Source organism: Mauremys reevesii, linkage group 15 (genome assembly GCF_016161935.1).
Source record: "Mauremys reevesii isolate NIE-2019 linkage group 15, ASM1616193v1, whole genome shotgun sequence".
Lineage (NCBI taxonomy): Eukaryota > Metazoa > Chordata > Testudines > Geoemydidae > Mauremys > Mauremys reevesii.
The window spans coordinates 37272607-37298570 of NC_052637.1; the positions used below are offsets into that span (position 1 = coordinate 37272607).

Consider the following 25964-nt stretch of genomic DNA (forward strand, 5'->3'; position numbering starts at 1 on the left):
CCATATTATCCTCAGAAATAATCAAACATCAGAATGAGCAATTCATTAAGAAAGGGCTGAAGAAAGCTCTTGGTCATCAAGCAATGTTTTTCTAGTTTGGTAGCACAAATGTGTTGGAACAAGGCACACTTCTGAAGAGAATAAAGTTTGAATATTTGCCAGTCAAAGCAAAGCTCCACATGTTTTTTCTTGCTTTTGATACAAGTAAATATGATAGGAAAAAGTCTTTTCACTTTCTCCATGAAGGATGATCAATCTCTACATGGGAAAAGAAGAGAGTATTTAATTGTTGGTATTTCTGGTGAGGATGCAAAGAAGGGTGCTCATTTTGATGGTAGTGTTTACAATATGCAAATTTGCCTGTGGGGAAATGGATTGAGAGCACAAAGCTCATATCACTTATTGAATGATGAGTTTCAGTCAATAGTGATCGAGGCTGGATGCAAACCAAGGTGCTGGAAGAGAAAGTCTCTATAGTCTAGTACAGGGTCGGCAACCTTTCAGAAGTGGTGTGCCGAGTCTTCATTTATTCACTCTAAGTTAAGGTTTTGTGTGCCAGTAATACATTTTAACGTTTTTAGAAGGTCTCTTTCGATAAGTCTATAATATATAACTAAACTATTGTTGTATGTAAAGTAAATAAAGTTTTAAAAATGTTTAAGAAGCTTCATTTAAAATTAAATTAAAATGCAGAGCCCTCCAGACCGGTGGTCAGGACCCGGGCAGTGTGAGTGCCACTAAAAATCAGCTCACATGCCGCCTTCAGCATGCGTGCCATAGGTTGCCTACCCCGGTCTAGTACAAATACCTTGAGCTGTTCAGTCCCAGAAAAGATTCTCTTTATTATCGTTAGTATATGGAAATAATACCAGGACACTAAGCTAGAAAAGAAAAAAAATGATTTCTGGAGAGAACAGAGGGTCTGGAGGTTTTCTTATATCCCTACTGGAATATTCCCACTTTGAGGGAAAGTGCAGCTCTGCCCTGAAAAATGTGTTTGTAAAAATAGCTTACATTTATTGTGTCCCACTGATGTTGTATCAGATTTTTTCAGGTAACCATCAGCTCTGCAAACATTTTGGGATCTGAAAGCCAAGCAGAATTTTTTTAGCTCATGCATCAACACAAACAGTAAAGACTCTGCAGGCTACATGCTGCACTCAGCTACACCTGAGCAACCCCATTTTGCTCAAATTATGCCTTGACACCTGTGCAATCCAATTGTTCTATTGTGGGAACGTATAAGTGTACCGGAGGCATCATTTGATGCAAGAACTCATAATACAAGAACAAGGGGCCACTAAATGAAATTAATAGGTAGCAGGTTTAAAACAAACACAAGCAAGAATTTTTTCACGCAACTGACTGTCAACCTCTGGAACTCCTTGCCAGAGAGTGTTGTGAAGGTCAGTACTATAACGGGGTTCAAAAGGGAGCTAGATAGCCATTGATGAACCTATCCTCCATGAATCTATTAGCTAGGATGGGCAGGAATGGTGTCACTAGCCTCTGTTTGCTAGAAACTGGGATTAGGTGACAGGGCATGGATCACTTGATGATTACCTGTTCATTTCCTCTGGGGCATCTGCCATTGGCCACTGTCAGAAGGCAGGATACTAGGCTTGATGGACCTGTGGTCTGACCCAGTATGGCCATTATTATGTTCTTGAATACAATGCGTTTACACAGGTGGCCCAGTTACCAGAAATTAGATGACAACTAATTGTTGTCATCTAATTGTGGTTATTGTGGATGTGCAAGCCATACATGATTCAGTTCACTCTCCTAGAGCTGGGTTGGTTCTACACAGGAATAAAAATCCATAAAAGTTTACTATTGTCCCTGAAATGTGTTTCAAAAGATTTGGAGGTTCTAAAGGCTAGATTCAAAAAGGAAATCCAGGCTGACCATTACAGCACCTACTGTTTATGTGCAATGTTGTCAAATCGAATTCACAGCCATTAGCTAGGCCTCCAGACTCTCTATACAATTCTCGGTGAGAGTCAGGTTCCAGAAAAGGGATTCACAAAAGACAGCACACTGAGCTGCCTAAAATAGCCAGTAGGCGATGCCAAGGAGAGGGTTGTGGCCTAAGCCTCACACCTCATAGGGAGTTAGGCCGGTTGGAGAGAGATAGGTGCCACCCTCCATTGGGGATTCACAGCTGTGAACCGTCTCCTGAAGTTAAGGGCCTAACCCAGACTGGCCCTTAAGAAAAACAGAGGAGGAGGTGCTGCCACCATGCCCCTTTTACTCAGTAGCCCAATGGGTAGAGCACTAGCCCAGAGTGCATTAATCCAGGTTCAAATCCCCACTTTGCCTGATGTGGAGCAAGTGCGTGAACCTAGATCTTCCACCTCAAAGGTGAATTATAAGTGGAGCTGTTGGGTGGTGTCAGGACAGAGGCAGCTGTGCACATGTAGGCACCTAGGGGACTGTGCCATTTGAAATATAGGCACTGAGGGAATTCAGGGACCTGCAGGATTGGGGACATCTGAGCAGAGGTTTTGTGAACATCAGTGGGCCCTAAATGTTGGACCTAGATCCCCTTTGTGAGTCACCTAATAATCTCACCTAAATTCAGATTTTTACAAAGCCTCTTGGTTTGTCTCCTAATCTTATGCTGTAAATCACAAGACAATCCTTTGCCTTTTAAAAGTATTTTTATGTGCAGCATTGGAACTGTGCTGAGGAATGATAATAGATTTCAGAACTAATACCTAAAACCATGTATCAATCACAACACTACTTACTGAACGGCAGTGGCCATGATAATTCTTGCCTATTTACTTCATAGAGATTGAAATAAGGCTTAAATAATTAATGTTTGCAAAGTGCGTTGAAAATGTGGAGCATTATGCAAGTTCTCAATATTCTAGTTTTAAAAAGAATCTTTAAGAATTTCCTGTTTGGAAATTTAAAAGCAGGTGCAATTAACAACATTTAAGACTATTCATAGTCTTGTTTCCATTACAACTTATGCATATTATTTATCAGACCATTTCTACAGCCATTCATGTGGTCTTATGGATGGTTGATCATGCTAAAGAGGTTTAATTTATATGCAGATTAGCACTAGTACATCAGATAAAAGAAAAGGTTCTTGAAATTTTGCATCCATGCAATAATAGGCTGCTACTTGTAAGAATGCTTGACTTAAATCTGCTTCCCTACCAGATAATTCTTGTTATATAGGCTTTTCATAAAGAAAGAGGCAATAAATTTGTTTCCTTTTTCAAAAGTGCAGCCCAGTCCCATTGACTTTAATGGGAGCAGGAACAGGATCAAGACTGGCAATCAATTCATAAGGTATTTGAATGAAAAACAGAGACTCTGCATTTCCTAATTCTCAGTGTAAAAGCTTGGCAATCTAGTGGTTTTAATACTGTACATATATAGTCAGAACTGGAGATGAAAAATATTCACATGGTATTTATTGGATCTGGAAAAGGCCTTTGACCAAGTTCCAAGAGAAATCATCTGGTGTGTATGAGGGAGAAAATGATACCAGAACTTTCTGTGTAGCTTGTTCAAGCCATGTATGTATGCGCAACATCAACAGTCAGAACTTTTAGTGGTGCAGCAGATGAACGATGGGTAAAGGGGGGAGTGCATCAGGGATCAACACTGAGGCCTTTTTTATTTATCCTTGTCCTGGATACTCACAAAAGGAACATTCAAAAGGAAGCACCTTGGTGCACATTGTTTTCAGATGATATTCTATGTAGTGAGGAGAAAGATAGTCTAGAAGAGGATCACTGAAGAATTATCCTTGAAACTAGATGGAGAATTAGTATTAAGACAATTTGGAGTAGCTGTCTATACAACTTACTAATTCTGGTTGATATTATGAAATTGTTACTATAAAAATTGCTGTATCAGGAAATGTCTAAGTCAGCATATTCACCATGGCTGATAAGCTTTTATGCACGTTCCTCCCAGACCATGAACAACAGACAATCCCTAAGGACTATCATCACCTGACTAGGTCTTACCTGGGGAGAACAAAAGAGTAACTGCAGCATCCTAGGGGAAACCAGTTCCAATAAACACCATGTAAATGTTTTCTGTCTCCTGTTGTAACTATATATGCACAATATTAAAACCACTAGGTTGCCAAGCTTTAAATTGAGAATTAGGAAATGCAGAATCTCTGCTGAAGGTCTGCATTGTAACTTAAATGGTCAACAATTTACAGATGAAAAGGTGAACCTGAGAGTGATGTGTGCTTAATTATCTCAGCCATAATAATAGCGATACTGTGTGGCACCAAAGCACTGGTGAGCATTTTATTGGGTATGATGAGCGTTGAGTGTCCAGCTACAATTTTATTTCCTTGTGTTATCCTATGTATTTCAGGCTTATGTGCAAATGATATGGGGAAATTGCTTTGGTCAGTGAACAAATACCACAGAAATTATATAAATCTGAACCTCGTCACATGATATTGACCAGAAGAAAATAGCCACACTTGTAAAGAAGATTGCTTGGTAGTTTATTTACAACAGAATGTAAGGAAAAGTAAGTTATTAACAATAATAAATAACTCAATAAACAGCAACTAAGTGATATGGATGACAGATATGAGAATAAAATTCTTCTGCTTAGCCTTGCATTGTTTAACATACGGCACATTTCAAAGCTTGGTCCTTCTCTGATGGCAGTGGTACATTCTATAAAGTTAAATGTCATAACTCTAAACCTAAAGCTAGACACTAAGGATTACAGGACATTCAAAGTCACATGGAACTTTCAGAGAAATGAAATAAAAACAATTAATCGGTATTAGTGACACCCCAAAACTAGAGGAGACTGTAATTCAATGACTATGCTGTCCATTTAAAGCAAAAACATTGTTAGACTCAGTTAGCCTCAAGCATTTTGGAATTTAGACAACTAAATTAAGTCTGAATAATGGCAGCTGAAAAGTTCCTATTGACAAATTCATGTATTTTCTCTTATTGCACTTACTAACTCATAAAAAGCATGTATGTTCGGCCTATTTTAAATAAGAGAATGTTAAGTTATAGTGCAGCAAATCCCAATGCGTTATTAAAGATTGTTGCTGTTTTATTACCAAATTAAAATCACTGGACAAATAGCCCAGTTTCAAAATATCTATTTGAGCGCCTTATGTTCTTTAATATATTTGTATAATGAATGTGAATTGTGCCCTCAATGGAGCAAAATCATCTCCCAAAATCTCGGTACGATCAAAAAGCAACAGAATAAGATCAAACTATGCCTTTTTGTTGGATTATTTTGCAACTCTTACCTATGTGACCAATCGTTACTGTAGCGAATAATCCCATTGAAGTCTATTACTAAAGACTATTCACACAAATAAGAGTGGCAGGACCAGGCCCTTGCAAATTCTTATTCAGAGAAATCTCTCTTTTTAATTCAGTAGGTGTTTTACCTGGGCCCTCAATTGCCAGCATCATTCTGCAAGGTTTGATTATTCTGGAAGAAATACATATAAAAGTAGGAGCAGAGTGGGGAGAAGCATTTAAAAAAAAATCATAAGCCAATTGCTATATCAGCTTCATTGTGCTCTTCTTGATGATAATTTGTTTGTAGAGCCTCACTATGGTTCTATTATTTAATTCTCCAGTCATGGCAGCAGGGAATAAGGAGGCTACCGAATTATTACATAACTTCAGTTTTACTGCATTGTATCATACTTTAAAGATGTGTGTAGTACAGTTTTTTTTTCCACAAAAGAAATCAACATGTGCAAAATACTCTACTTCCTTTCCCTCCCCACAAACATGTCTGAAAATTCTACAGAAGGTATTTTTACAAAATCCATTCACAAGTCAGCAATGAAAATAAACAAAACATTTTCTCAAAACATGTTGCCAGAACAATATTCTAGATTACTTTTTTTTTGTTTTTATTTTTGTGTATGTGTATAAGGAACATTGTTGAAAACAGATATCCTGCCATGACAAAAAGAAAATGAAATGACATTGAAAGATTATTTTGAGAGCATATTTAATGGTAGAAACACTGGGGTAAAACAGAGCAGAACACAGCATAGGATGCTTGTGTAACCTGTGAAAAGCATGATGTAGCCTATAGTTCTTTCTCATCCAAAGCAGTGACATTCTATGGATCTTTTTATTTGCCTCCATTAGCACCCACATTGAAGGCAGGTATGGATTGTACTGATCCCCATTTTGGCTAGCAGTGAATTAGAAAAATGAGTTGTCTGTTCAGTAAACATTATACTTCTGTAATACAGTACTCGTGAATGGAGCTCAGAGTTATAGAATTGCATGCAGAGGCATAGCATTAAGGATTCATTATTTCTCCACTGCATGCTCAGTCAATGCTTTTCTCTTTCCTAAATATCCACCATGCAGCTAATTAACTTGAATCCTCTTAAGATATGTTAATAATGTTCATAAATGCCTGATCCCCAAACCTACATATGATGATGATCTTATCCACACAGGATAGGAAGTTTGAGACTTAAATAAAGTAAACAAACGAGTAAAGCTATGTATGCTTTGTCCTAATGATCTGTGGTAAACACTCAGAAGCAAATAAAAGAATATCAACATTTATTTGTATACATGCATAAATTATGAATACTTAATTAGTACATCCATCTGTTAATTAAAGTCATAAGACGATGTGGAGTACTTTAGCATTTGATACCTGTGGCATTACACTGGCTAAAAAAAAATCACAAATATCAATCACCAGTTAATTTACTAAGCACATGGAATTGCTGGCCTTGAGATGAAATGAAAGCCGAACATGGACAATATATGAGATAATGGATGAAGTCATACCATAGGCTAACCTACAAAGAGCTACTGGATTTTATTAGCCATAGGCTTTTAACTTTCAAATACACACACATTTTCAATGTAATCTGACAGCGGTATTCTTCCCCTCCCTCTCACATTACTAAATCTAGCCCATCAAAATCACACATTCACCTTAGCATCTACTACTAGATATGGAGCTGTTCAGAAGGTCAAAAAGTTTAAGTCAGTTAAACTTTTCCACAAGCAAAAATCATGCTACCATGCTGGGAAGACGGTACAAACATATCCCGCCCCCGGGGAATTCTATCCACAAACTGATTCTTCATCATTCAGTGATACTTTAACTCCATGAGGTCCGTCTCTCTGCTTCACCGTGCTTGTTATAACTGACAGTACAAGATACCATCTCAATATGAATATGTGATTCAGATAATATCCACCTTTCACTGGGCATTTTAAAGTCTACTACGACAATGGTGGTAGATGCTGACATTTGTTAAATATCATCACAGAGGACTAAACACAATGGTAGCATTGCAGAGGACTAAACCCATTATATGAACGTCGACAACGAGTTCTGTGACTGGACATCAATAGGAAAGGTTTCTCCATAAGGCTGAATTTTAGAAAGGAAGTGGCTCCTTATTTCCCTATTTTTCTTTTTACTCCTGGCTTGGGGAGAAAATCCCTTTTCTGATTTTTATTCCTGAGACTGAAGGGTGATTTCACTAACAGGCCAGGGATGTTGCTCTCCTTTCCCACATGTTACATTACATGTTACTGAGTTGCCAGATGACCCCTTTATTTTTCGTAAGTCGTCTTTCATTACTCTCCCCTTTTAGAGATCAATGGCAAAGTCTGAGATCTGCTTCCTGCCACTGGAGACCGCACTTAGCATGAAAGGACAGGGATAGAGTAAGGGTAAGTCCTCTTTCTCCTTCAGGAAGCCCAGAGGATCCCCATATTTCCCCCCCCATCACTTATGAGGTCTCCTATCACAATCCTTCTGTCCAGCGAGGACAGTATAGAACTTATCAAATCTGCTCCTTAATTGGCTAAAGTGGCCACTGCTGAATGACTTATTTTTGTTTGAGGGCTGAATATGCTGCATCTACAACATTATTATCCCATTAGCCCATGAAGCAAGAAACCTAGACTGGGATCTGAAATTGAATCTGAATACGTAACACATCAGGGCAGAGCAAAGGTTGTGGCTGAAGATCTTTAAAGAACTTTCCAATGGTGGACATATAAAAAATGTTTCTTTTCAGAATCTTTACTCCCAGGTGCTGTTCCAAAGCATCATGGCCTAGTTATTCACTATCCATGCTCAACCAACAACTATTCTGCATCTGGTAAAACACCATAGCATAATATACATTCAGCGCTGATTAGTACAGTGAAATCTGTACAGGAGGCTACCCTTATTAGGCACCCACCTGTCCTAAGAGACTGTCCTAAAGTGTCCCCAAACGTACTAAGTACCATTCTTCCCCACCTTTAGTAGAAGACCTCCTCATTAAACTCCAGATTTTTTTACAATCCCTCGAGTGGTTATTTAGGGCCTGAGCCAAAGCCCATTTAAGGCAATGGGAGTCTTCCCAGTGGCTTCAATGGGATTTGGATCAGACCCTGAAAGCTGGTTTCAGAGGACTTGAATGAATGACAGGAATGCTATGATCCCAGCTTCATTGGGAGAAGACCCTTGCATTATTTGGACTCTTTAAACTATTTAGCTGCTTGTGTTTCCATCATTTTTATATCTGGAGCAGGGGTTACAAACACCAGCACATAACTTGATTGATCACGAGGACTGGGGAGAACTAGTAAAATACAATATAAACAAGAAATGGGTGGAATCTTTTATAAATTCTGTGCAAGGTATAAATAGTTCAATGGCCTTAAAGTCAGTATTATTAATTACAAATGGAGCCTTGGTGCATTGGTTATTTAGTTTTAAAAAGTTTAAAGTTTGTGTTAGCTAGGCCCCAAATCCTGAGTCATATTAAGCAACATCTGAATTTGAATAATTGCTGTTGGTGTTCAAGTATCAATGAGTAGCAGTTCAAAGGTTTATGATTAGACATGATAAGCCTGAGAATAGAAAAATTTTAGAAATTCCGAGATAATAGAAGAAAATTGGATTTTTAACTCTTTAACTTAACCCTGCACCTAAATTGACACTAGTTCCCTTCAGAAATCCTTGCCAGCTTTATTAAATACCTACAGCATTTCCAATCACAATTACAGGCTATTCTCAGACAATTTAATTTCACATTAAAACCATGTGCCATATGGCTTTGAGCTTTACTTTGGGAATCAGAATATATGAACTATGTTCTCTCACATGCACTTATTTAAGGATTTTAAGGAACAAGTCTGAGTTAAAGAAATCATCTTTCTAGATCGGTAAACTCGTTTAAAAAATCCAGACAAACAACCACACCGAGCTTTGTAAATGTTAAGTTATTCTTGTTCTGGCAGACATGGCTTGTCAGAAGGAAACATGCTAGGTTAAATTTAAAGTGCTTTTTTCTCTGGGTCTGGAAGTGTGAGGGTTTCTGGAGCAGATTTTTTCCGAGGTCGGTCTTTGGGAACTGACAGGAATTCAGGAGCATCTGAGGACAGAGGAGTGGATGGAGCACTAGAAGGAGCACTACGGGTTGACGAAGGCAGGGAAATGTTAGAGATAGATATTGCAGGTGGGAAAATCCCAATTTTCTCGTTGGTGGCTTCCTGAGTTGCACGTTCAAATTCTCGGACTTCATCCATTGTCATGTCTTTAATGAGAAGAAAAGAAAGACAAATGGAAAGTTAGAACCATTTCAAAGATGATTTCAGTAGCACCATTGTAGCGATTACCATCAAAATCTAAACCAGTGTGAGGATTCATTTATTGGAATTCCACTAGAGTTAATAGGAACTCTGGCCAAAGTTTTCATAAGAGGTCACTGATTTTAGGTGCCTGTTTTGACACACCATTAGGCCTGATTTTTAGAGGTGCTGAGCACCCATAGCATATTGAGTCCCTAGGTAGAAGAGAGTGTTTCATGTCTTTCAACAGGAGTTAGGTGTCTCAAATTGGGTATCCAAAAATGAAAGCACCCAGAATGAAGGGCCACTTCTGAAAATGTGGGCTCGTGTGGAAGGTCTTCCCCACACAAAAGGCCTCATTCTCCACTGCTTTGAATTCTGTAAAGTTGTTTACACCTGTGGAATTATGAGATCAGAATTGGTAGCATTACACACCTACTTTGCACAAGTGTAAATGATTGCACAAGGTGCAACATAATGCAGAATCAGGCCCAAAGAATGCTTTCCGGTTACTAGAGAAAGCCTTCTCATGCGGTGGTGAGCAAATGTATCTGTCACATAGACACTACTGCACAAATCCACAAGAGGGCAGAGTAAGCCCAGAATAATATGTTCCAAACATAGCAATACAAAAATTTTCTAATCAAATCCTAAACCAGGTGTAACTCATCTAGTTTTTCTGTACAAACTCAGAATTCAGGGCAGGTTCAGCAAAAGTTCAGCACATTTTTTTTCAAACCTAGCATTGCATTTGGAGTGTCATGCAGGGGTTTATTGCTACAACTCAAAGCAAAATTCAGCTGTTTCAGATAAGTTTTACTTTGAGTTTGTAGGTTCATTTGAGGGAATCTCAGCAAGAAACTCAGCGGATGTAAACCCACCAGAACCAGCACAGAAAACAGGCTCACACAAAGCTCCTGTAAACCAAAATGTCTGAGTTTTGCACAGCTCCCGTCCCCAGCACTATAACATATGTTGTCAGTAAGAAATATGTTTCAAGTACTGTAAAACTTCCTTATAAACATTCTGTAGGAGGTTCTATTATAAGTGATGATAGATCCATAGGATGCATATTTAAAGAAAGCTCAGGAGAGGGGTTTGTTTGCACTGCTATGATGTATGTCTATATTACTACATCTGGCCTCCTATGCTCCTTCACACAGGGTATGTCCACACAGCAGCTGCGAGGTGTAATTCCTAGCTCATGTAGAAGTACATGTGCTAGCTTTGCTCGAGCTCTTGCGCTAAAAACAGCAGTGTGGGTGGTGACTTGGGCTAGCTGCATGATACAATCTCACCTGACCCCACAGGGTTTGTATTCAGGCAACTGGCCAAAGCTGCTGCCCATGCCATTGTGGCCACAATCTGTTTAGCGTTCTAGCTCAAGCAGAGCTGGCACATGTACAGCTACCCAAGGTGGGAACTACACCTCCCAGCTGCTATGTAGACATACACTAAACAGCACATTAACAACATGCCATGTGATACTCAAAACCCACACAGTAGGAGGGGAGAGAAAAACTGTCCTCATAGCCGTGTGAGGATGGAGCTATGGGGCTAAGTACACTCTCTGTTATACCCATAGTTATATAACCCAGGGATGTTGTAATGAAGTTTATTGTATTTCTACAGTGGAGGGGATATAAGCTACCCTACTTCATTTTCTCCTTATGGTTGGATGCCATCTGGTTAAAATGAAAAAAACAACCCACATACGAGCTATACACTGTGACCCCCTTATTTTAATGTGACACAGTCGTGTGTATGTAGCCTTGACTGTAGAATGCTTCATGATGCTGTTGTGTGAAATAGGCTTTATGCTGTATTGTGGAATCCTATGAAATAATCAAAGCCCCCATTCAGTGCCAATTTGCCTGCTCCCCTCTGACCCGACTTTACTGTTCCATGGGCTTTTTCAGTCTACAGGCAGCTCCTGTTACTGGGAGGGGAGGATATTTTAGCCATATTCACCCTTGAGGTAAATGGATGAGGTAAGCTAAGGAGCTCACCCATTTACACCAGAGATGAATTTGGCCTTGTTTTGCTGATTTACATTTTGCTTAACTTATGTTATGTTGCAAATAGTGTTTCTGCACTTAGGGCCTGATCCAAAGCCCACTGAAGTTAACAGGTGTCCTTTCATTGACTTCAGTGGGCTTTGGATCAGGCCTTTAATAATGAAAAATAAAATAAAACATGGCTTCCGTGTGGGGAGAGATGTAGAGAGGAAGCCTCCCCAGTAACATGCCATCAGAGTGGAAGGCAGACCAATGAAAGTCCTACCATGTGCCCCTCCCAATACTGGCAATTTCAGAGGCAGAAAGGGAGCATTCACCCTGCCTGAACTTAATATTTGGTTTATAGTCTATGCTTGCCTCAAATCCATCCCCATGCTAGGGTAACCAGATAGCAAGTGTGAAAAACTGGGACGGGAGTGGGGGTAATAGGGCATATATATATGACAAAGCCCTGAATATTGGTACTGTCCCTATAAAATCGGGACATCTGGTTACCCTACCCCATGCTGATATGTAAAACTAATCCTTACCCAGAGCTGCAAAGGACTCAGAGATACGTGACTCCGTTCTGTCATTTTCTTTTTATTAATAAAGGCCAAATCCTGCCCTGATGATAATGGCAGTTTTGCCTAAGTAAGGGCTGAATAAGGACCACAGGCTTTTTACCAAAAGCCCATAGGGCCAAATCCTGAGGTCTTTAGTCCGAGCTGATTCTAATCTCACTGGTGTAGGCATCAGGAATAACTCTGAAAAGTCAATGGGAATTCACCAACGTAAATCTAGAGTTGTGCCTGCGCAAATTTGGTGTAAGAATCAGGCCCTCACTATTTACTGAGAGAAAGTCCTTCTAAAGTCATTGGAAGCTTTGATTGAATAAGGACTGAGTAAGAACTTCAGGATATAACCCTTAACAATTAGCCCTGACATCGTTATTGGGCAAAGCTGTCATTCACTCCCATGGGATTTTGGCCTGACTAGAGATGCCAGAAATACCAACATTTTAAAACAGAAATGTCACTGTATCTCCTTTCAGGCGCCTAGTTTGTAGCTTATCAAGGGCAACACTGCAAATGATCTTGAAGATAAGTGAAAAACCCAGTTAGCCTTTTTCTTAGTGGTACAATTTCAGCAGCCCCACAGAACTTTTCCACTCCCCATGTTCCTGGCTGTTTGACAAATGACACTTGAACACTGACATGGCTTTGAAACAATCAGAATAACTGGATGCCAAACCTGACATTGCTTGATCTTTCTCCTACTCATATTCCTCTTTGTGCACCCAACAGAACTTTGAGGATTTTGTTCTCCTGGAAGACGGGAGTTATGAACCTTACCCTATCCTCTCATAGCTCAGTGGGAGTTTGGGATGCAAAAAATGCAGGATTACACTCTACAGGGAGTGATTCTGATTCCACTGAATGTCAAACCTCCCATTAACTTCAGTGGCAGCAGGATCATGCTTAAAGAAGACCATTCTTCTTTGATTTGTGAGTGCACATTAGGCGAGGGTGGGCAATATGTTTTAAAAAACTACATACACTTGATTGGGCATGGCTCTCTATTTCATCCACAGTAGATGAATGTTGATTGCAAACTTTAATGTTGGTTTTTTCATGCATATTTTTCTCGAATTCTCGAACATCATCCATAGTCATATCTGTAAAAAGTTCAAAACGTTGGCATTTTCCATTAATTCACTGCAAACTTTAATAAAAAGGAAGGTGCGAGGGATAGATGGTCTTTCAGCAGAAGCCAAAGAAGGTTTAAAAAAAAAAGCAGGGAGCCAACTACCTTTATGAAAGCTGACTCATAGAGGTAGTTAAACCAGCCAAGGAAGGTGTAGGAAGGTTACGTCAAAGGGAGTCATAGAACAGGGGGGAGTGGAAAATGTTTAGGAGTATCTATGTGAAGTGAGCTAGGCAAAAAGTGTTGGAGTGCAGGCTTTTCTACAGGAAAGATCTTCTAAAATGACTTTAGAGGATCCTCCACACTAGCTGACAGATATTAAGAAATATAAGGATTTACTTACCTTTCTAGGAACTTTCTAAGAGAATTCTATAGAATTATCTTTAATATTGCATGGTATGTTTCAAAATAAAAAGAAACCTTCATTGCGGAAGCATACAGCTGCAGTTTCAGAAGCTAACACACAATCACCACGCTGAATGGTTTACCAGTCAATACCAGTCATAATTTTGTAGCCTCAGACCCTTGGAAAGATTATATAAGTCTGACGATTCAGGCCAATCCTGAATGTCAGGAAAAGATATAGTTGTGTGGGTATGTCTGACATTGTTAGCATACAGCTATGAAATAAAATGGTGTGGGATGGAATTGCAATACTGTTGAACGTTTTCTGCCCAACTTGTATGATTTAAATTCTACTTTATTAGAGCACTATACTTTCATATTTCCATATGTACCATTTCCAATAAAGAGATGAACACTGAAGTTTAGACAGGAATTACAGAGAATGTAGCAATTTATCACCTGATCAGTAATTAACTTGAGCAGAAATTGGGTTTGGGCTCTTGCTGCTCAAATTTTTCTCAAGTGTTTTGTGTGTCATTTGGATTTATGACTTGCCATTTGGTACAAGACTCTTGCTTCATTTAACAAGAGCATGCTTTTAAGGAGATGCATCACTTATGCTGTTATATCAGCAACAGAATACAATACTTTATTACTAGTGGATCCTTTCTCAGTGAGAATGAATGACTGCTTAGCACTGATCAAAATGAAACATATGGAATAACGTTAAATGACCCATTCATTTAACCTACTCTTTTTCCTATTAACAGAAATTAAAAAGAAATTAATAAACAATGTAAATAGCATGATAAAAAGCATTTTTGCCAAGGAAAGGATATGCTCTGTATTAGTAAAGCTTTGAGTTAACAATACAGTGAAGAAATTAGTTTTAATTCATGATAAAACTAAATACATTTCAGTAAAATCAGTGATAACACACATTAATACTACAGTCAGTAAAATCTGCTATTTTCCTTTTTAGCAGTTGAGTCTTATAAACAGTGGGCCAAATCCGCAGCTGGTATAAATTGCTGTAGCTCCATCAAACTCATTTGTCTCTTTTGAACTAACTTATACCATTTTAGGATCTAGCCCAAAGGTTTTGGCTTTAAAAGTAACACATGCATTGAAGGGACACTTTCACTTTAAAATTTATATTTTTGAAAAACTTTTCCTTCCTTATGTTACTAGTAATAGTGAAAGAACTTTAAAAATTTAAATGTACTTTTTACCATATTGTATGATTATTTACTTGTGCATTTTACTCAGTTTGGTCAGTGAACCAGTCACTCTCCAGTCAATTTCACTTGCAGATTCTCATGCTTTAGTACAATTCTGCAATACTTGGATTGCAAATAGTGCAGGGGAATATATAAATTCTCCTCCAGGCTTATTTAATTTTTTTAAAATAAAACTTTCCTACTAATATCCTAGATTTTTGACCTAACCTGCCTGACAGAGTCCCTTTAAAAACATACCACATGGTATCATAAAAACTCTGGTACCGAAAGTGGAAACCTAAATGATAACCATGTACATTAATAATTTGCTTATTTGTGCAAACAGTCTTTTTTTGACAGGGTGGTTTTGGGGATAGAGTACGGAAATATGTGGTTAAATTTTTTCCCCTTGGTTTTTCTTTTTTAACTTTTGAGTATGTGCTTAAGTGCTTTGCTGAACAGGAAGGGATTACTCACATACTTAATGCACACACTTACACGTTTACCTGAACTAGGGCACCAAAGCTGGTGTTTTCCGATTCCTATTGATAGAAACTCTCAGTGACAATCTCACCCACATTCACCCACAACGGTGGGTGCAGCTGAACCAACATAAATACAAATTTTCCACTTGTAACGTCTATCCTTCAAGCATGGTTTCTGATACGGATCCTGTACTATGCCTGATTCTGGAGTCCTAATTTAGGCTTAAAGCTCCTTTTGAAGTAAAAAACCCACATCCTCAGAGGGTGTATACTGATGTTGCGCCATTAAAATTAATGGACTTATGCTGATTCACTCCAACTGAGGACCTGGCCCTGGAAAGTTCTGGCTGTGTAAAAACTGCAAGATTGTTTTCTGTCGTGCACCAGTCTTTGAGCTTGTGCTAGAATGGCATGCGGTAGTTTAAACAAAGCTAACCAGATTCTAACTTTTCTTTCTTTTTTTAAAAAAAAAGAGGATAAATTTCAGAGAGCACAGAAACAGATGGGCTGGCCTTAGTAGGGCCCTACTAATCACTATGTGGGCTTGATCCTGAAAGCTGCTGTGCATGCCAGCCCTGATCCTGAAAAGCCTTTAAGCATATGAGTAATCCCACTGAAGTCAATGAGATTACTCATATGCGTAATGCTAAGCATTTATTTAAGTGTCTTGCTATATCAGGGCTAGAGAGGTCATTCAAAAAATTACTGGACTGATCCCATATATGTGGGGTGGCAGGGGGAGGGGCTGGAGATATGTGGATCTGCAAAGTAAAAGTACTGGAACAAGAGTTTAAAGGTAGATGCTTCCTTTCATCATATGGTGTAGCTCCATCTTCCACATCTCAGCAGTAGCTGAGATTAGACAGGAGATGGAATCTGAGTGCCGTGAGCTGAAAAAGTACACCATCCCATACATTAGATAACTATAGTTTTGCCAATCGGAATTGGGTTTACCTAGTATCTAATAATCCAAATGTGATTCAGGAACAATGAAGAGAGGTAAAAATGAATCCACAAACTGCAGATTTAATTTGACAGTTAAGAGTGTCATTATATTCCAGAGAGAGGTGTGTTCTGTGCAAAGAATGATGAGTCAGGATCTGGCTAGCTATCAATGCATTGTTAATGGCCCATCACATCAGTATCCCTGTAGCACCTGGCAATGATGGGTGCTAATTCTGGCTCAGACACTGACTCTCCCTGTGGTCAGCTCACTTAACCTCTCCCGCTTCATTGTCTGATCTGTAAAATGCAGATAAATTTCATAGTCTTTTAGGAGGATTAATGTTTGCTTTGAAGATTATAAACTCTAAGCAGTGTTATCCAAGTTCTTCTGAATCTTGTAGCTCTCTTCTGTTGTATTTCCTGATTCCCTCCTTTATTTTGGAGTGATTTCTTCTTTTGTGTCACTAATATACAAGTGAGTCCAACTTATCTTAATTATGATCTTTGTGGCAATCTGCTTGTCTCCTTCCTCTCCCTCCTGAATTGTCCTCTCTTGCCCCCAAGATATTGTGACTCAGATATCTCCCTCCTTATTCCATACATTTGACTTCATATATTACTCTTGTGTGTGGTATTTTATCAAGCGCTTTCTTGATGTCCAAGTAAATCACAGCCTCCCACTGATATTTCTTTGTGTCACTCTTCAGTGAATACCATCCAATTTGTTAGGTCTGACATTTGTGTGAATTCAGGCTGCTCTATCTTTATTCAAACTCTGTCGCTCAAAGTTTTCTTCTGTTCCTTCTTTGATTAGTGCATCAAGTCATGCAGAAAGATCAATTAGGGCTCATGAAAGGCAAATTGAACTCCAGTGTTATGGAAATCGTATAAGAAACATGAACACAAGTGGACTAATTCAAAGAAATAAATGAAAGACTGGGATTTGAAAAACACCTAAAGTGAACTGGAAAATATCTCACTTTCTAAGTCTGGGGTGGGCAAACTTTTTGGCCTGAGGGCCACATCAGGGTTCCAAAACTGTATGGAGGGCTGGGTAGGGAAGGCTGTGCCTCCCCAAACAGCCTTTGGCCCCACCCCATATCTGCCCCCACCCAGTTCCCACCCCCTGACTGCCCCCCTCAGAACCCCCGGCCCATCCAACTCCCCCTGCTCCTTGTCCCCTGACTGCCCCCTCCCACCCCAACCTCTCCCCCGTGACCCCACCGCCTATCCAATTGCCCTGCTCCCTGTCCCTTGACTGCCCTGACCCCTATCCACACCCCCGCCCCCTGAAAGGCCCCCCTGGACTCCCTGCCCCTTATCCAACCCCCTCGCTCCCCGCCCCCTGACCATGCTGCTCAGAGCAGCAGGACTGGCAGCTGCGCCGCCTGGCCGGAGCCAGCCACGCCTCCACACTGCCCAGCAGGAGCTCGCAGTCCCGCCACCCAGAGCGCTGGCAACACGGTGAGCTGAGGCTACAGGGGAGGGGGGACAGCAGGGGAGGGGCTGGAGGCTAGCCTCCCCGGCCAGGAGCTCAAGGGCTGGGCAGGACAGGTAGTTTGCCCACCTCTGTTCTAAGCTGTTCTTCTCCACTTCAGAAACAAGTAGCATAGGTATGTTCTCAGCAGGGCAAAAAGAACTAGTATATATAAAAGGTCTTTGTTCTGATGAATGCATACAAGTACTTCCTATTGACTTGAGGGAAGACAGTGCAAGATAAAGAGTAAGCACCAGAGCACCACATTATAGGTAAGAAATGAGAAAAAGCAGATGTGTATGTTATTGTCAGATCTACAGTACAATAAGCAAATTGGTACATTGTCTTTTTTTCAGCACAGCTGCAATGGTTTATTCATTTTGAGTCTGTCCTCTCTTCTGAATAATGTACAAGAACGTGAATTTATTGACTGAAAAACAATTTGCTTGAAAATTTAGACTCAATACTATAGAATACCATCCTAGTTATAAATATGGATTTAGCCAGCACTTTTCATTGAAATGCATGGTTCTTTATTTCCAGGCACTCTTTGCCAGAAAACTATAAAATGAGATCTGAAAAAAAATCTCAAGGTGCAGGCATGAAAATTCAGAGGAAGGCAAGATTTTAGCTAGCTCTGAATCCTCATTTGGAACAAAAGTAATAAGAAGCAAATTCTGTGTCCCATTGTGAATTCATACTAGAAAATTTGATTTTGTTCATTTTCAGCTTTGTAAATGTAATGAGCTAAATTCATCCCCGGTGTGACACCACTGACTCCAGCAAATTTACATCAAGGATTAATTTGGTCCAACTTTTTTAAATGATGGCTTAACCAGTGTTTTACTCCTCTACTTTTCAGCTTGACAGGACTCTCTTGTGTAATTTACATTCAACTGGCATTTGTTAGCTTGGATTTCTTGTTGTGCAGTGGGAGCCTGTGGGCACATGTGCTGTGGAAGGTGGGAGTAGAGGAAAGGGACACACAGGCCTCCCTGGCCAAAGATGATTAGGAAAGATCTAAAAATGAAGGACCTCAACACTTACAACAGCCGGTAACCCAGGCAAACTATGCCCTTGGAGGCATTGCAGGGATAAGATCTTCATTAGCATGTACTCTTCTGTACTTATCCTCCAATGCATAGACTCATGATCTGTCAAGTAAATCTTATTTCTCAAGCAGGCATGTTCTATGGCTTCAGGGAGAGAAATCTTACTCCTTTTCATGAAATGAATAGGTTCTATTGATTCCCTTGTACAGTACTTCAGATTGATAGTCTACCAAAACCTATTTCACATGTTGTCATTTTTTGAAGATCAAGACACTGATCATATTTTGTAATCTTCTGCATCACTAGGGGTATCTTTTTGATGTAAAAATTTATATTCTTCTCCTTGGCAACTGAACAGTCAGACTTTTGCCCTGGTGTAAGAGCGTATAGTGGAGCTAACAATACATAATGTGGAAGCAAGGACTATCCAAAGCATAGGTGGACTCTTCTGAAGTAGTTCTCCTGGCATAAGTTAAATCCCCCAGAAATGATGCATTACACACTGGCTAAAGCTGTTTCTATGAAGCTGATTCCCATATAAATGAATCCATTCACATTCTCTTATGTAATGGGAGCAGAGGAATTCTTCAGTCTCTATTTGCAATTTGTGCTGAAGATCATCACCAGCCAAACACTGGCAGATACAACTATGTGGTCACGCATCTTGGATGTTCTTCTTGAGCATACCTGTCTGATTGCACAAAAAAATGTCCATACAAATGCCCTCATAGTGTATGAACAAAAATGAAAAACAAGGAGTTGAAAATAATGACTTAATTTTTGTTTAATTGTTTACATTAAGCCAAACATATAAAAATACAACACAAGTGTTTCAGCAGTGTCTTCCCCAATCTGCTTATGTAAATCAAGTATTTGTGATTAGAACCTACTGCATAAACAGCGCTACACATTTTAAGCAACAGTCCAAGCTACGAAAGGAACAACAAAATATACATTAATTTGCTGGTTACTATCATCTATCCATCTATCTATCTAGGAAACAAGATAAAAGCATCACATGGGATCACTATAAAACATAGCTTAAGGAAACAAAAGAGTATGAATTTCATTAGAAAAGAAACTTGAAAGTCAGAGATAAGCTAAACTAATATTGGGAAGTGGTTATTTTCATTTGTAGCTAGGGGACACTGTCTGAACACAGATACTGTGTCTTTTACAAAACGTATGGATACTGATCATGGCATAAGGATTTGTGGAGGTGTGGGACATACACTGTATGAGGAAGTAAAGCTTGTTCTCATTTGATTAAAGATGCAGAATCCTCTTACTAGTTTATGAGTGTCCCTAAATTAAAAAACACAGAAGAAAACATCACGTCTGCACTATTGAGATTATACTGGCATAGCTATGCCTGCATAGCCCCATTGTGTAGATGCAGCCTACACTGACAGAAGGTTAGGAACACCACCTTCCAAAATGAAGTTAGGGCTTGTCTACACTTGAAACGCTAAAGTGCCACAGCTGAATTGCTGCAGCTGCGCAGCTGTAGTGCTTCAGTGTAGACACTACCTATGCTGACAGGAGGGGTTCTTCCATCAGCGTAGATAATCCACCTCCCTATCACCTAGCGCTGTCGACACTAGCAGTTAGGTTGGCTTAACTGCGCTGCTCAGAGGTGTGGATTTTTCCTGAGCAACATTCCTGAGCAACGTAGTTAAGCCAACTTAATTTTCTAGTGTAGACCGGAGACAGGTCTACGCTACAGATTTACATTGGCACAGCTGCACCAGTGCAGCTGCGCTGCTGTAGTATGTCTGATGAAGATGCTCTAAGCCGATGGGAGAGAGCTCTCCCATCGGCTTAATAACTTCCACTTCTACGAGAGGTCGTAGGTATGTCGGCAGGAGAAGCTCTCCTGCTGACATAGTGCTGTCTACACGGTCGGTGTGTGTGTGTGTGTGTGTGTGTGTGTGTGTAAGGTCGCTATCATTTTTTCAAGACCCCTAAGCAACATACCTATATTGAAGTAAGTATGTAGTGTAGACCAAGCCCAATTCTTAGCTATGTTGACGGAGGCCCTTTTCCATCGACATAACTGCATCTACAACGGGGGGAAATCTATGCTGATCGAGGTGTGGTTTTTTCACATGCCTGACTGACGTAGCTGTGCTGATATAACTTTTCAGTGTAGACCAGGCCTTAGAATCGCTAAAGATTATTCATGAAAAGTTTAAGGCAGTATTCCTTTGAACCTCAAGGTGGTTTTATCTATCTTTGTCACTTTTAAATACATTTCTAAATTGCAATTCTATATTACAAGAATGTTTTAGAAACTGATCTACAAATATCTGGGATAATGCATGCCCTTTATTGAAATAGTATGTATATGGCACAATACCTGTGTGTTTATTGTGCAATAAAATGTCATCAACTAGATGTTGAAATTACCCTGTAAAATTAAACGTGCCCATTTCTACAGCTGAAGCATGGATTCCATGGGAGTTGTGTGTGCAGCCACTGTTGAATCAGAGCCTGTGGGTTCTCAATTGGAGCTATTACATTTATATTTGTTTTTCAAACAGGAACTTTTAGTTCTGGTTTTTATTACATTTTATATTAATAGTTTAAAACCCATCCTGAAAAGTTGAAATTGTGTTGGAAATAACATGGGCCAAGACCTTGGAGGTTGGAGATGATTGCACATTAGTGCTATGAAAGCAGCATTAATATGGGCTTGTATTCCAACCTATGCACTGTTTTTCATGTAGATTATTCTTGACAGGGGCAGCACTAAACTGCCGAAGATGGAGTGTCTGGAACTGGGGCATATGCTCTAAAATACATGGACCATACACCCTGCTCCCACCTCCTGGATGCACCTTCCCCACAAGCGGCTAGTGTGGCATAAGCTTACGTGTAGAGTGAGGGGTGAAATAAGGCCCTATATATTTTGGGCCTCATCCAAAGTCCATTAAAGCCAATAGGAGTCTCAATTTATTTCAATGGGTTTTCCATCAGGCCCTTTCCAAGGCTATTTTGTAAGTTAATTTTGTGAATAAGACTTACCATACCACTCATCAACCCATGCAAAAGCCTGTCGGTGACCAATCATTAATATATCTCTGACCACCTGTGAAATAAGAAAAAAAAGGTTTAAAGTATCTTGTGTAGTAAAACATTATAGAAAAATAAACTATAGTAACATCATGGTCTCTCTATAGGGTAGAAGGACATAAACATCCTGAACTTTGAGACTCTACACTGTTCTATGGTGACATACACAAGAAGGGGACATTCAGGAACTGTACAAAGAATATATTAATATTTGGGCAAGTAGACTGGAACTCCTTTCCCTTCTGTCTTAAAATGGAACCTATTAGTTCTTTTCACATATGAGAGGTCAATAACCTTCCAAAATCCTACCAATGTCTGGACATTAAAATACCTGGAGAAGACCATTTGATAATTGTATCATTAATTAATTAATATTTGGGAAGTGGAATGGATAACTTTCCGACCACTTATGAAAGCTGTAAGATAACCTGGATGTTGTTATTCTGTGAAGGGTACTCATTTCTAATTACAGATTTTTAAAAAATCTTTGAAAATATAATATACAAAACTTTGGCAGGAGAATACACCTCTACCTCGCTATAACGCTGTCCTCGGGAGCCAAAAAATCTTACCGCGTTATATCGAACTTGCTTTGATCCACCGGAGTGCACAGCCCCGCCCCCCCCGGAGCACTGCTTTACCATGTTCTATCCGAATTTGTGTTATATCAGGTCACGTAATATCGAGGTAGAGATGTATATAGAAAATCCTATCCAAAAAGCATGAGTCAAAACCTTTATGAAAAAATTCAGGCATTTTTCAATAAAAAAGGGATTGAATTTGCAGAATAGGAGAAGTGTGCAACTGTGATTTTATCATCTTGGAACTCTGTACATGCCCTGAGATATCTGGTTTTAGAAGAAGGAATCACACATCCAGTGAAAATGAACAGTAATATACACTTGAGAGCGAAGCATGCTAAACTTCAGGAAATCAAATGAATGGTGCAAAAGGCATCAGAACTACTGCAATAAGTCAAACTCAGTTGTGCAGAAACTGTCATTCAGTGATATTTTAATATTACGCTAATGGTCCAGTTCTGATCTCATTTACATTGGTTTCTTAGGGTACGTCCAGACTACCCGCCATATCAGCGGGTAGCGATCGATTTATTGGGGATCGATATATCATGTCTCATCTAGATGCGATATATCGATCCCTGAACGTGCTCCCCGTCGACTCCGGAACTCCACCAGAGTGAGTGGCGGTAGTGGAGTCGACGGGGGAGCCGCGGACATCGATCCCGTGCCGTGAGGACGGGAGGTAAGTCGGAATAAGATACTTCGACTTCAGCTACGGTATTCCCGTAGCTGAAGTTGCGTATTTTACATCGACACCCCGCCCCAGTGTAGACCAGGCCTTACAGGTGTAGTTCTTGTGACTTCAGAGGAGACACTCTTGATTTACATCAGTGAGACTGAGGTTAGAATGAGACTCTAAATCTAAGGAGTGGGCTGAGACTGCCATGGTTTTTGTTCTTAGTATTATGAAATTGGCAGATTAGCATAATGAGAATTAATGAGCTTTTACTGCATCCAGATAGATAACCATTAAAGCCAACAGAGCTGTCAAATTGAAGTAACTCTTTGGCCTCACATTCTGCTCTCACTTTCAGTACATTGGGAGTAACTACACTGATGTCAATGGTGTAAAATCAGAGTGAGTGAGGTCAGAGTCAGACCCACAGTGTTTGTTTAATTGTGGTAACATTAAATGAACTGCTGATAAAGTGCAACACAGACTTTAAAAGCTTCAAGTAAAGAAATGACAGGAAAAAAATATTTCAGTCTAGAAACATTGTATTGTATTCATCTAACAGTTCAGAATTGTCACAATAAAGCTGTTGTCATTGGCACAAATATTATTTTACCAGCAATGGAGGTCTCTTGAGAAAGGATGTTGTTAGTTCTGCCCACATAAGGATCACAGCACTGGAGATGTTATTACTGGCTGTACTCAGAGATGGGCGAAAAACTAAGCCTTGGATCTGAATAACTCGAGCCTTTGGAGAAGTTTGTATCCAGAGATTAATTTTACAGTGGGCCTCTTCTCTTTAATTGTCAGACGAAACCCCAGTTCCAATCGCCCTTGAATGTTAAGGAGGTTTGGAACCAGATCTAAACCTGAACTCCTTGGCTCAGACCCATCTCTAGTCCTATTCATGTGCAGGTCAGGATAATTCTCTAGTTCCACTTGTGCTTTAGCTCTTCTCCTGTGCAGGATAACAGCATATAGGCATTCACTGACCTTATGTACAAATTGTTCTACTCTAGTTTGAAGTCCCCAGACTTCAAATTTCACAGTCACCAGTTTGTAGGAGCACATGATCGGCTGGTGTGTCTCCCTCCAGCCTTCTTTTAAGAGGCCTCTCCCCGTCTTCTCTGACTTGAAATGTTTAGGATCCTGCAAAGCAAGGAGAACCACGATTGAAAAACCTTGGCTGAAAAGTCTCCATTTGTTAGCTTGTTAATGTTCTGTTTTAAGGCACAATGGAACCCTGCTAATAAACACTAAATAAAAATAACACAATTTGCTTAAATGAATGGCAGGATATATAAGATACATGAGGCCAAATACTAGTCTGTTACCCAACAGCAAGAGCACTGATGGGAGCAGTAGAAACTTGGCGATGCTGTGAAGCTCATTTGGCACAAAAGATATTGTGGCATGGCAGGGCATGATGCTACAGGTCATTCTAGTACAATGCACTATGAGGCACTGTTTATTGTTCAAGGAGCAACAGGTCTATTTCCAATGAGACCTGCTAGCGTATTCTATAGTTGGCAGCATACATACACACCCGACTGTGCTCCAGCCATACCCCTATTTCTGAAAACCATATCTCTTTTGGCATATCACACCCACAGAACATCTGCCAGCACACTCTTGTGGGTTATCGAAGGGTGTCAGCTGGACAGCCCCTTTGCATGCATCACTACTTGTGTGAAGATCTGTGGCTGAGAAGATCTGTGGCTGACTGCACTCTTCCTCTTCCCTACCCACTGCAGGAGTTAGCTAGCTGCCCCAAGTATGCACCTGTCTGAGACATTAGGCACATACTCAGGTTGGCTAGTGCCTTATGCCATTCACTTCACTGTGGCTATGCTCTATTTTTAGCAGCTAGCTCAATCAGTTAGCATGCCTAGATCTCCTCGATTTGGGAAGTACACCCCGCAATTTGAAGACACTGTATACGTAAATCCTGCCTGCATTTTATTTTGGGACTGTCTCTGCGCATCATTTGGATGGAAAATAAACAGAAAAAAGTCAAGGGTGAAAAACCAAACAAAAAAACCAACACAGCCAAGCTTCATTATCAATGTGTTGGAAGCAGAGTTACTCACCTGTGTGCTCCTTTATGAATTTATCAAAGGCCTTATCATCTACTGCCTTATACCTTGTACTCATTTATAACTGTGCAAAGTGAATGCAAAGAAGCCATAAAATGCTACAATCCTGATTTGGTAGCATTTTACATGCACTTTGCGCAGGTGTCAATGACAACACAAGTCATGAGGGCAGTGAAGAATCAGGGTCCTAATATTCAAACCAACTGGGAGCACTGGAAAATTATAAAGAACTCTGTTTCTGAGGTTGAGGAAGCAAGTTAGATACATTTTAAGCCTATGAGAGAACTACATTATGGATATAATCAGCAGATGGTAAAATGTACAAGTTTACATCATCTGTTTGAAGGGCTTGACAATGCTATTGTAAATTCTAAACTAACTTGTATATTACAGGTTGAGCATGAAACTTTACCAAGTTGGAACAGCTCAATCATGGTACCTTTGGACAAAACCTTGAAGGGATTGTAATTTCAACATCAGCTATTTGAAAGCCAAGAAGTATGATACTAAATATATTGTTTGATGGGACAGTGAAGCCAAGACAATTGCTATTGAAAGCAAAGACATTACATTCCAGTCTTGAATCTTAAAATGAAATAGCTTTCCAGGTTCTCAAAATTCATTGCCCATGTAATAAACTGTATTTTAAAAATAGGGATGTTTTGGAGATATGGTCATGAGAAGACAGCCAACTTGTTTTCAGGGTTTATTTTAA

The 25964-nt window shown here is 39.7% G+C and overlaps 1 protein-coding gene and 1 long non-coding RNA gene across 12 annotated transcripts in view; one reads left to right on the plus strand and one right to left on the minus strand.

Moving 5' to 3' along the window:
• Positions 1 to 4219: 4219 nt before the first annotated feature.
• LOC120383163 overlaps positions 4220 to 25964 on the plus strand; it is a 32291-nt gene continuing 10546 nt past the window's right edge. The window contains exons 1-2 of the long non-coding RNA XR_005588356.1: positions 4220 to 4521; positions 7625 to 7703. This is a non-coding gene — a long non-coding RNA (uncharacterized LOC120383163). The remainder of the gene's footprint in view (positions 4522 to 7624; positions 7704 to 25964) is intronic.
• Positions 6553 to 25964, minus strand: part of PITPNC1 (phosphatidylinositol transfer protein cytoplasmic 1) — a 193503-nt gene continuing 174091 nt past the window's right edge. For 10 of the 11 annotated variants that reach the window (XM_039500833.1, XM_039500832.1, XM_039500835.1 and 7 more), the window contains 3 exons: positions 24147 to 24302; positions 21852 to 21915; positions 6553 to 9562 (listed from right to left, as the gene is read on the minus strand). In XM_039500833.1, coding sequence (XP_039356767.1) covers positions 9303 to 9562; positions 21852 to 21915; positions 24147 to 24302 — 480 coding nt within the window. In that variant the 3' untranslated portion in view covers positions 6553 to 9302. Of the gene's footprint in view, positions 9563 to 13152; positions 13272 to 21851; positions 21916 to 24146; positions 24303 to 25964 lie in introns of all 11 variants that reach the window. The other variant, XM_039500837.1, reaches the window with a different exon arrangement.